The sequence below is a fragment of the Podarcis melisellensis genome (genome assembly GCF_964234715.1).
Source record: "Podarcis melisellensis genome assembly, chromosome: 3".
In the NCBI taxonomy this organism is placed as follows: Eukaryota; Metazoa; Chordata; class Lepidosauria; order Squamata; family Lacertidae; genus Podarcis; species Podarcis melisellensis.
The window spans coordinates 18,054,838-18,067,357 of NC_138530.1; the positions used below are offsets into that span (position 1 = coordinate 18,054,838).

General features: G+C 43.3%; 1 protein-coding gene and 1 long non-coding RNA gene across 5 annotated transcripts in view; one reads left to right on the plus strand and one right to left on the minus strand.

The window, feature by feature from the left end:
• Positions 1-4,934: 4,934 nt before the first annotated feature.
• Positions 4,935-8,009, minus strand: LOC309366076. 2 transcript variants are annotated; one of them, XR_014166472.1, is made up of 2 exons: positions 7,595-8,009; positions 4,935-5,549 (listed from the first exon to the last, which is right to left on the minus strand). It is a non-coding gene; the product is annotated as an uncharacterized lncRNA (long non-coding RNA). The 2 variants fall into 2 exon arrangements; XR_014166473.1 differs by lacking the exon at positions 7,595-8,009 and adding an exon at positions 6,148-7,452.
• Positions 8,010-8,030: 21 nt separating this feature from the next.
• MERTK (MER proto-oncogene, tyrosine kinase) overlaps positions 8,031-12,520 on the plus strand; it is a 52,944-nt gene continuing 48,454 nt past the window's right edge. For all 3 annotated transcript variants that reach the window (XM_081903803.1, XM_081903805.1, XM_081903804.1), the window contains exon 1: positions 8,031-8,131. In XM_081903803.1, coding sequence (XP_081759929.1) covers positions 8,080-8,131 — 52 coding nt within the window. In that variant the 5' untranslated portion in view covers positions 8,031-8,079. The remainder of the gene's footprint in view (positions 8,132-12,520) is intronic.

Genomic DNA, 12,520 nt, shown 5'->3' on the forward strand with positions numbered 1-12,520 from the left:
TTCTGTCTCTTTCAGGGTTTTTTTTCTTCTTACTTCTGTGCCAGGTAAATTTACTCCCGAGTAAGCTTCCTTTAAAGGAAACTGCAAGGGGGGGGGCATAGATTAGGCTTACTATTCCTATGCAAGTTCAGGAAAAATTGTCAATTTGTATTCCTTTTAAATCAAATCTATGGCTGTTTTAACTATGCTTTATAAGAGATCCTCTCCCTATCTTAGGAAAAATGTACTCTTTAGTCTAAGGAAGTAAACTCAAACTAATCTCAAGATCTGCTAAAAGGGTTCTGTATAAAGTTGGGTACTTTTATTTTCCTCTTCCTTAGTACATGATAGGTGCATGGCTTGTGATAGGCGCATGGCTTGTGGTCTCTTCCCCAGTTGTGTCTGTGTACATAAGTATGTGTGTGTTTCTGGTAGTACAAATCTTGCTATGAACCCTTTATTTTAGGGTTGGACTAGATGACCCCTAGGTCCCTTTCAACTTTCCCAATTTGTGGCTGATGAGTTGAAATTCAGCCCAGATTTGCTCTTTGTTTTTAAAGGTGAGAGGTGAAAGCTGTGATGTTTTGAAGCAGAACTGGTGATATCAGGCATTTGAGTGATTACAGTGTTTATCATTTTGTCTATTATTTACAGAAATCAGACTTAAAAGTCTACTCAAAGTTTAAGCACATACAAATTAATATAATCAGGTAGAATGCGCCTTGACCATACCTGTAAATAAAGGGCAGAAGATTTTGTCTGCAAATGGTAAGGCTGAAATGACTGAGAATGTAAGGGCGTGGCAGATTGTTCCGCGAATGGCCAGAGGGATATTAGCCCTTTCCTGTACATAAAGGAAGCAGTCACTTTGCTTGGGCTGGAATTGCTAGCTTTGGTGAATACTTAAATTGCTGAGTTTCTCTTTTTTGTTTTAAAATCTAACCCTATTTTTAAAATCTACTCCTTACCCTTCCCTTCCCTTATTCAAATTCTAATTTAGCCAAAAAATGCAACATTTTCAATAGTATAAAAGGTTTGCTGAGACATGAACTCTGCACATGCACAGAGGCTAGATCAGCTTAAAAAGAGAGAGAGAGAGAGAGAGAGAGAGAGAGAGAGAGAGAGAGAGAGAGAGAAGGGGGGAGAGGTTTGCAGAGAGTGTGCTTGCAGGGAGAAACTTATCCAAATTTTCTTATGTAAAACTTGGAACCATTGAGGGAAATCACCCTTAATGTGTCTTTTGCTCCAAGGGCTACTTAATCAAGAGGTTGCAGAGTTTCAAATCTAACATGCCAAATTCTTTTCACAGGTAAATATCAAAGCACTCCCACTGTGAGTTCCTCTCTTGAGTAGTTTGCCTCCCCAATGGGATTTAAATTTTATAACAGTTTTTTTTTGTGTGTGTGTATGCCTATGCATTTTAGGAACAGCATTTCCTGACTGACTTCTCACATGAAATAATTTTCCCTCTTAACAGAATATGTGAACCCCATTAACAAAGTGTTTGTCCCTTCTTTTTCCCCACAGCACGAATGATAATGAGGGGATGCAAACAGTGATTTAAATACTCTATAAAAAGTAATTGCATTTGTATTTCTTTTCATCTTTCTTCCCTTAAAGCCAGTCACTTTCTTTCTGTTCAGCAAAACAAGTCTGAATCCCTGCTATATTAGTTTATTTCCCTCTATCTCTTTGTGGCTTTGACACCTTAGGTTACAAATAATCTGTTTTCAATTATTTAATCAGTTTTTCCATGATGTCTATGAAATTAATCAAAGCACAACCAAACATTGTTTGTGGAATGGTATTTGTTTATCTTTTTGCCTGAGTATTATTATTTTTGGTTCCTCATAGGTCATTTTGTGTGTGTGTGTGTGTGTGTGTGTTACTTTGGGGACATGTTCATCACATGTTGAAAGTCAGTTTCATGAAGTTCTTTTCTCAGATAGCACATGGTGAATTTTAAGATATTTTCCCCATTGTTTTCCCATTTTTTCAGTCCAGTAGTAATCTGTGTGGTTTTGATAATATCTTTGTATTATTTAATAATAATTCTTTTCTAAATCTGATGTCTTTGTGTCAAATCTGTTTTCATCTGACTGGTAATCTAATTTTTTGCTTTCTTTTTTTTTAACCTTTGTTGTATTTTTTTTACAGTTCTCTTTCTATACATGTGGAGTAATTTTTTATTTAATAATATGATAAAACAACAACAAAAACTAAGTGAAGGAAAGCAAACACACTTAGCAGATAATAACAGTAATTATATGAAAATGTGATAATAATATTAAAATGAGTAAAATGCTTAACATGCTAAGATTTTATGATTTGCAGCTAATAACTCAAGGAGATTTGGGGGGGCTTTTGCCCCTTCCTTTTCTAACTCTTGTCTTAAGTCCTCAAAAAAACCCTGCCCCCTTACAGGATATCACTTCTACAGACGTGCAATGATGAAAAAGCAGCAACAACCCCTCAACTCAGTTCTTCACCATCACAAGACCTGCAAAAGACACCAGAGTTTTCAACATGCCCACAGCTATCTCTTTCAAAGGATATAGACTGACGGGGGAGTGGGGCTGACAAAGGGGGGTGGAGTTGAATTGCAAGGACATTTTTTTCACTTGAACGTCAAGCCTCTGTGCTCCAAGATTCAAAAGATACATACGTAAAAGATCACAATTGTGTCAAGATATGCAACTGATATTTAATTAGTTTGTTTTGTATTATGTGTTATTACGTAGGAATGTCGAAATGTGTCTGACAGTGTGTTATTTCCACAAAAGGGGGGGGGTTATTTTTGTGTGTAATTGTTTTTATGTTTAATGTCTTATTCCTTACACCCCAAGTTTTTTTCATGGAGGATTCTCATATATTACATGCTTTCCGATAGATCAGGCTATATTTAGATTAAGTCAACTGATCATATTTGCTTGTCTGCTTTGTTTTTTTCTATACACGAAGTTCCAGAAAGAAATTGTGTTTTTACTCTTTCTTTCTTTGCAGTCACTTTCTTAATGTTCCAGAAAACTATTTTGAATCCCTTCTATGACTTCTCTGTATCCCTTGCAGATTCAGTACTGTCTTTAAGTAGCAAATTGTTCTGTATTTATTTATTAATCTTGGATTTCCCGTATAGCTGTGAAATTAATCTAACCACAACCAAGTATTATTCTTGGAACCATATTATATCAGGAAGTTTTGAAGCAACACTCTTTATTATTATTTAGGATGTTTTGATTAGAATGCCAAATGGAAATGGGTGTAGATCATGTCTCAAATTTTATTTATTTGAGGACACGTCCACCATATGTGGAATTAGGTTCCTTCACTTTGTTTATATCTCCAACACATTATTTATTTTATTTTATTTTGCTAACATCTGCATATCATTTTCATATAGTATTTCCCCCGGATTGCACACAGTGAATCTTAAGGTTTTTTCTGCATAATTGCTCTCATTTTTTTTATCTCAATTGGACAACCAAATTGTGTGCTTACTCTTCTCTACCGAATTTTAATTTTACCAAGGAGAAGCTTCAGGATCCATGAAAGCCCAGATACATGAAGGTGTATATTCTTTGGTTTAGCAGGAATGATCCCTTATAGAGTTAAATTGACTTATTTGGACAAGTGCCCTTTTTAAGAATGGTTTTCTTTTAACAGATTGGTTTGAAGAGTTGAGAACCATGGGGCAAATTAAATTCAAATTGGACTCAGTTTGAATTGGGCAAGTGTATCCAGGCTGCAATTAGCTTTTTGGTCTTTAAGTGCAAGTGAGCAACTTTCCATGAGTGCAAGACCAACGCCAATAAAATAAAATCCCATAGAAAGGCCAAGGCAAAGACATCTCTCTCATGATGTGTCCAAACCTGTGGCAGCTATGGTGAGTGCCAGGCGACATGGTTAAATGAAAGCCCCGAGGGATTCAACAGACAGGATGTGTTGCTGTAGCACTATGCCAGTGTGAGACCACAGAAGAGCTAGCTTGACACCTGAGAAACACACAAAAATGGCGAAGGACAAAACACCAATTGCATTTTTCAGTCAGTAGTGGACCTTCCTGCTAAATGTAAAGCATAGCCACTATTGAGAAAATGTTTCTCCCAAGAGCTAGAATGCCACAAGTAATTTAGTAACAAAATGCAACATATGTTATTTTTAAGATATATTTATACAAAGGCATCCATTTACAACATACGATGTTATTATTTGTGGGGCAAAAATTTTTAAGAAAAATTCTAGCCCCAAAGGGGGGATAATGTGATAGGAATTTTATGGTTTTAGATATATGGCAACGTTCATAACCACATGTACATAGATCAGCACAGGAAAGCCAACCTGGAACCATTTTGATTCCTAAACTGAGCAAATGTTTCTCTGCATGGTCAAAATGGAAAAGTCTCCCCATTGTCTCTTTCCTCACAAATCCTGTCTTAAGGACACATTTAAGATACAAGGTGTGAGCCTGTGACCTGGCCCAGGAAATAAGTATTTTACCACTACAAAAGAATGGCCAGGCTCCCCAGGAAATCCAATCAAGTAACCTGCCAGACAGGAGATAAACAAGGACAAGAGAAAAACAACATTTAAATTTCTGTGATGTACGTGGGATGTATCTGAGGGGTGGTCTTAGGTTACACCCCTTCTGTGATGTATGCATAATGTTTCTGGGGGTGGTCTTGATCTACAGAATGGGAATTTCAAAAGTCTTTATAAACCCTTGCACAGCATTGTTCTGGGTCCTCTTCCTCTCCTGTGTGTGAGGGGAGCACCCTGTTGCAACAGATCAATAAAGATCAAGCTTACTAGCTGCTTTGCTTCTCAATATTCTCTGGTTGGCCTCTGTTATTTTCTCCTACCAATAGGGAACCTATGTAAGGACTCTATATGGGCTCTTGGATATCCCATAAGGGAAAAGGGCATATTTTTATTTACAACAGAGTCACCAAATCGACATACAGTGGTACCTCAGGTTACAGACGCTTCAGGTTACAGACTCCACTAACCCAGAAATAGTACCTCAGGTTAAGAACTTTACCTCAGGATGAGAACAGAAATCACACAGCGGCTGCGGGAGGCCCCATTAGCTAAAGTGGTACCTCAGGTTAAGAACAGTTTCAGGTTAAGAACAGACCTCCAGAACGAATTAAGTTCTTAACCCGAGGTACCACTGTACAGCCCTACAAAAAAAACCATTGCACACCACTGGTATAACTGGCTCGATACCCTCATGAACACAAATGATTTTGAATGTGCCATAATAAAAGGGGTTGTCGAAAGGGGCCCATAGTGGGAGTTATCCCCGCAGAGAGAAAATCAGGCAGAAGCAACGTTAGAGGGGAGAGGCCTGGCCAGGGAAAAGATTTGGCACACATAAACACCACCCTGCTGCCTATTCTGTGCTTTAAATTCACACAGAGACACAGTTTGCTGCGTAGGAAAATGGAAGCGATCCAGGCCTGGCACTCAAGACTGTTGCTGGTGTCACGTCTTGCTTGTTCCTTGGCTGCTGGAGGCACGTGCCTTTTCGTAGCCGCTGATTGCTTCAAGATGTCAAGACGTTTTCAGGGCTAAAAAGAGAGAGAAGCAGAAATTCAATATCTGCCAGTAGTGCAGCTTGGACTGTATACTGAATAAGCATTTTCTTTTTTTTCCTCCCAGACATTAAAAGGCATCTGGGAACAATTTGCTTGTCCTCCCGCCTGGCCCCAACATTATTTATTTAATTTTGAAAGGTACTTTATATCTGGGACACACGATAGACATGACTATATACAGACTGCTTATATCTATAATCTGGGAGCCATTAAAAAAAAAACAAAAAACTGCCCAGTTTTATAATGTGATTGTGAAACTCTTAAAAGTATAGAAAACCCTTTTTTCCTCTCCATGCCCCCCCCACCAACATCCCCGCCAGAAAAGCCTTTCACAGATGATATCAGCTTCCAGTGCATTTATAAACTTAGTCCCAGGTGTGGTTTAACAATCCGTCTTCACAGGGAATTATGGGAATTGTAACTCTCTGAGCGGACTAGGGGTCTCCTAACAACTCTCAGGACCCTTAGCAAACTACAGCTCCCAGAGTTCTTTGGGGGAAGCCATGACCGTTTAAAGTGTTAACATACGGCTTTAAACATATGATGTGAGAATATGGCCATAAATGCTTACAGCTTGCCACTTTTTTCTAGCCTTGAAGCACACATTTCCCTCCTCTCCCCTTTCCGTGGGGCTCTGGTCCTTTTAGCTTGTAAACCCGATGACAGGGCCTGCTTTTTAGTTTATGTGAGCCACTTTGAGATACAACAATTGCCTGAAAAGAAAGTTTAAAATGCAGTATTAGCAATAATGAAAAGAGAACATTTTACAGAGATGGGCAATAAGAAGTATACGTTTTGGACAGATCCACACCAATTAAAGCACATTTGACACAGATTTAAATGTGCTTTAAATACATGATGCGGATCTGCCCCAAAGTTTAGAACATTCAAGATAAAGGGAAGCCCTTTAAATAATAATTTTAAAATGCTATCATTGGCTGGTAAGTAGAGATCTGTGCTCAAAATGGGGTAAAGGTGCCCTTAATGAAGACTAAACAAGCCCTAACCCTGACTCACCACAATTTTATCAAAATCTTATGCCATATACAGTGGTACCTCGAGTTAAGAACTTAATTTGTTCCGGAGGTCCGTTCTTAACCTGAAACTGTTCTTAACCTGAAGCACCACTTTAGCAAATGGGGCCTCCTGCTGCTGCCGTGCCACCAGAGCACGATTTCTGTTCTCATCCTGAAGCAAAGTTCTTAACCTGAGGTACTATTTCTGGGTTAGCAGAGTCTGTAACCTGAAGCGTCTGTAACCCGAGGTACCACTGTAGTTGGCTTAAAACTAACTAAGGTTAGCATCACTCCACTCCAATAATTTGAGCGCCAGGTGAGATCCTGCTATCTCCCTTTTCAGGATAAAAGGGAGTTTTCTGGCACCTTAGAAACTAGCAGGATGTTTGAGTATAAGCTTTCCTCAGATGCCAAAGCGATTCTAACCGGACAGATCCACACACAGACAAAGGGATCCGGAGGGGGGGCGGACGTAAACAGTGGGGTCAAAAGGTCACGCAAAAGAGATAAAATTTCACAGTGCGAAGCTCAAATGGATACAAGTTAAAAGGTGACCATTCACATCATGGGCACAGTCAGGAGAGTGCAGGGGGCCAGCTGCCCCCCTAAATCAAGCAAATAAATAATAAATACTTAACTAACTGACCCATCGCATTGCAGATAACTCGGTTTTGCCCCACCCCCCCTAAATCTCGGCTACGCCCGCGCATAGCTGTCAACTTTTCCCTTTTCTTGCGAGGAGTCCTATTCGGAATAAGGGAATTTCCCTTAAAAAAAGGGAAACGTTGACAGCTTTGCGCCCGCGATTCACATCTTGTATGCGTTTCAACTTTGCACAGTCGCGTCACAGCTTTGCATTGCAGGGCTTTCCTGTTTAGATGCCGCCTTTGCCAACCTGGCGCCCTCCAGATGTTTTTGGACAACTCCCATCCGAGGGGGAGTTTCCCTCCAAAACATCTGGAGGGCGCCAGGTTGGCTGCTTTGCAAGGCTATCCTCTCTACGTACGTGTTTGTGTGTGTGTGAGCGCGTAAAAGCTCCTGCCACAACCATGCAAGCTTCCGCGGGGAGCATTTAAGGCGCGTCAAAATTCCTGTACGACCTGCTGCGTTTCTCCATCCAAGTACTATTCGCCCCCTGGCGGGAATTGGAGCCCCTTCTCTTGCCCGACCAGAAGGAGGCCAACCCTCCCAGACCCCCGAAATCCGCCTCTCCGCGCCCGCCCCGGAATCGGAGGAGGAGGGACCTCTCTCCGTCTCCGCCTCCGCTCAGCTTTCGCCCAGAACTTTTGTTTTGGGTCAGCGATCTCCGGCTTGGAGAGGGCGATTTTCTGCGGCGGTGGCGGCGGCGGCGTCTGTGCGCCCCGGGGGGACTCTTCGCCCGGCGGCTCCGGAGGGAAACCCGGCTTTGGGGCTGCCGCGGAAGCGGGGCCAGGGGGGACCCGGCGGTGCCCAGATCGGACGCTTGCCAAGCCCGCTTCCAAGTCGCCATGGGAGGCTTTTGGGGGCTGCTGGTGGTGGCATCGGCCTTTTACGCAAAAGGTAAGGCGCCTCTTTCTCCTCCCGCGTTTGGTTACGCGTCCGAAGTGCTGGAACAGGAGTTGGTTGGATGTCGGGAAAGTGTTGTTGGGGGGGGGCGGGCAGGGTTACCCCATCTTCCAACTTTTCGTTTTGGAGGGTGTCTCATTCCCTTGCATTTGGTAGGCTCCAGAAAGGCGCTGGGACTCGGGGTGGGGGGAACGTCGTCCCTCCACCCTCCTGCGCTCTGCGCGAAAAGGGAGTTTGCAAAAGTTGGGGGGGGGGGGAGAGAGGATTACTTTTGTCCTCGCTTTTAATCCGAGCACAGCTCTGGCTTGGCACCTGCCTGTGAATGAAGAGAGAGAGAGAGAGAGAGAGAGAGAGAGAGAGAGAGAGAGAGAGAGAGAGAGAGAGAGAGAGAACGAAAGAACGAAAGAACGAAAGAACGAAAGAAAGAAAGAAAGAAAGAAAGAGATCTCTTGAGGGGGATCAGAGATCGATTGCCTCCATCTCTTCTTATACATCCCTAGGAATAGAGTTTTCTCCAGTAGAGAGACCTTAACTTCCAGGCAAGGTTTAAAAAAGGGTGGTATTCAGCGAAGGTTTTACTCGTTGGAATGAACAAACCCGATTAAGGCAGTCCATTCCTTTTGGTAGGTCTGAGTACCACCCCCAAATTTCCATAAATTAAGCCCACAAAACATACACACTCTCTCCCTGCTCTGGCCACGGTTTCCATTGCATATGTGGGAGCAGTCTCTTTTGAACAGTCATAAGGAATACAATGAATTCCTAAATTTAGTGTGCAAATGTATACAGAGATAAACACAGTGTGTAGCTGCTATGGATAACTGACCCGGTGGGGGTGTGCGGCTGCTTTTGGGAGCACAGTGGGATGAAGAAAGCTGTTGGGCATCTCTCTTCCTGCCTGGCACTTCTGTTCCATCCCATTGACTTTGCCCGGAATCCCCTCCCGATGTTTGCTCCAGCCATGGATCACATCTTCACCCCCCCCCCAGCAGCCTTCAGAGGAAGGGTGGAGCCAAGCAGGCAGAGGGGAACTTACCGTATTTTTTGCTCTATAAGACTCACTTTTTCCCTCCTAAAAAGTAAGGGGAAATGTGTGTGCATCTTATGGAGTGAATGCAGGCTGCGCAGCTATCCCAGAAGCCAGAACAGCAAGAGGGATCACTGCTTTCGCTGTGCAGCGATCCCTCTTGCTGTTCTGGCTTCTGAGATTCAAAATATTTTTTTTCTTGTTTTCCTCCTCCAAAAACTAGGTGCGTCTTATGCTCTGGTGCGTCTTATAGAGTGAAAAATACGGGACTTTTATTCATTTGTTCATCTCAGGCATTTATGTTCCTGCTTAATTGTTTACATTTCTAAGCGGCGCACGCAAGAACAATCCACAGAAAATGGGACAATAAAACAAAACAAAATTGTTGTAAAACCAAGGAGTTGCTGTGGACAGAAATAGCCGTAGATGACTGTTCTTGCAGTGCATGCATGCCTTTTCAACCTGCCTTAAAGGGCTGCATTGCACAATGTGCTTCTAATCAAGTGATACGGCCAGTGGTTACAGTATAGCTCAGCTGTGAAACTCGTTGGGTGGTCTGCCTCTCACCTTCACTTACCCTCACAAGATTTTTGTGAGCTTTGTTTTTTTTAAAAAAGGGGGGGGAGAGATTCTCATCTGAGTTCCTTGGAGGTCCTAGACAGCGCACATGAAGTAACACATACACACACACCTTAACAAGGCATGTACTGTATGTTACAAGTTGCACATGCAAAGAACTGAAATTACAGCAGTACCTTGGGTTAAGAACTTAATTCATTATGGGGGTCCATTCTTAACCTGAAACTGTTCTTAACCTGAGGTTTCCCTTTAGCTAATGGGGCCTCCTGCTGCCGCTGCACCGCCGGAGCACGGTTTCTGTTTTCATCCTGAAGCAAAGTTCTTAACCCAAGGTACTATTTCTGGGTTAGCGGAGTCTGCAACCTGAAGCGTCTGTATCCTGAAGCATCGGTAACCCGAGCTACCACTGTATATAGTGCTCCACGGCACATCTGCATATGATAGGAAATGCATGCCACATAGAGCAAATCCACACCGTATATTAAAGCACATTCAGTGCCCATGACCTCCCCCAAAGCATCCCTAGAACTGTCATTTGCTAAAAGTGCTAGGAACTGTAACTCTGTGAGGGGTGAACTACTGTTCCCAGTATTCTTTGTCCAGGGAAACTGTATTCGACTCCTAACATAACATTCAGTGTGTTTTTTTCCCTTATTGTGGTGAAGTCATAGCACCAGCGTTGTGTCCTTTCCTGGCACCTGGCGTGCACATGTGTACACACATGTACAGTGGTACCTAGGGTTACAGATGCTTCAGGTTACAGACTCTGCTAACCCAGAAATAGTACCTCGGGTTAAGAACTTTGCTTCAGGATGAGAACAGAAATTGCATGGCGGTGGCGCGGCAGCATCAGGAGGCCCCATTAGCTAAAGTGGTACCTCAGATTAAAAACAGTTTCAGGTTAAGAACGGACCTCTGGAATGAATTAAGTTCTTAACCTGAGGTGCCACTGTACAGTGGTACCTTGGGTTACATATGCTTCAGGTTACAGATGCTTCAGGTTACAGACTCTGCTAACCCAGAAATAGTACCTCGGGTTAAGAACTTTGCTTCAGGATGAGAACAGAAATTGCATGGCGGCGGCGTGGCAGCATCAGGAGGCCCCATTAGCTAAAGTGGTACCTCAGATTAAGAACAGTTTCAGGTTAAGAACGGACCTCCGGAATGAATTAAGTTCTTAACCTGAGGTGCCACTATACAGTGGTACCTTGGGTTACATATGCTTCAGGTTACATATGCTTCAGGTTACAGACTCCACTAACCCAGAAATAGTACCTCGGTTTTAAGAACTTTACCTCAGGATGAGAACAGAAATTGTGCGGCGGCAGCGGGAGGCCCCATTAGCTAAAGTGGCACCTCAGGTTAAGAACAGTTTCAGGTTAAGAACGGACCTCCGGAATGAATTAAGTTCTTAACCTGAGGTGCCACTGTACAGTGGTACCTTGGGTTACATATGCTTCAGGTTACATATGCTTCAGGTTACAGACTCCGCTAACCCAGAAATAGTACCTCGGTTTTAAGAACTTTACCTCAGGATGAGAACAGAAATTGTGCGGCGGCAGCGGGAGGCCCCATTAGCTAAAGTAGCACCTCACATTAAGAACAGTTTCAGGTTAAAAACGGACGTCCAGAACGAATTAAGTTCTTAACTCGAGGTACCCCTGTACTAGGTGGGACCAGGGGCTGGGCATGGAGGGTAAACAAAACCCAACACGCCCAGCCCAACCCTTACCCCTCCTGGGCAGGTGTGGGGCAAGGAGGGTTCATAGGGCTACACGTCCTGCCTGCCCATGCAGGGGAAAACCCGACCAGTTGGCATAGCCCTTGGTGGGCACATCCCCCCAGCACTAGCTGGGCAGTCATTCAGCAAGGGGGCTGGGGCCGTGGCGGGAAGGCCAGGCTGGGCTCTGGGGCCCAGAGACCCCCAGCAGCAGGCAGGTTAGAGATCCCTGCATGGGGTGCCTGGTTCGTGTCCTCTCAAAATCATGTTCTCGGGGCTACAGCCCCTGGCTCTCCCCACGCTGCACCCCTGACTTATGGCATAGACGCAATCTCGCCTATAACAGAAGTGAAACAGAAGTAAAACTTGGATTTTTACAAGTGCCCCGTAATGTTTGTTCCACATTGGTGAAGAGTCAGTCCTTTGGTGGGCAGAGCTTAAACTTTGGAACCCCCTGCCTTTTGGCATTAGGCAGAAGTCATCACTACGTTGTTTTGAAAGCTTCTTGAAAAACCTACCAACACATATCTTTCCATTGGCTATATTTGTTTTTTTAAAGTTTTACTGGTTTCATAGGTGTTTTAATTCACAAGTGAAAAGGGATTGGTTTCTAAACCACACTGAGAATTGTCTTTCCATGGAGAGAATAGGGTCCTCTCAGAAACCCTTGACAAACTACAGCTCCCAGGATTCTCTGGGGGAAACCACGACGGTTCAAAGTGGTACGATACTGCTTTAAAGGCATAGTGCAGATGGGGAAAGAGACTTGCTTGGTTTGTACTTGCTTGACTGTTTTTTGTTTTTTCACAGAAACATGGTTCACACATTATGGGACCATGGGTGTCTTTTGCCCTTCAACAGTGGGGGCTGCAAATCCTTGAGTAGCCATGAACAATTGGGACGAATGTTCACAATTCTTCACAGGCAAAGTTCAAGCAAAAAGTTTAGTTAATTATTAAGCATATTCAGCCGTCATGCATTTCAGTTTTTGCTGAACAGCACTTACTCATTTGCTGCTCAGGCACACACACATGCACACAGCGCAAATCCCTTCTGT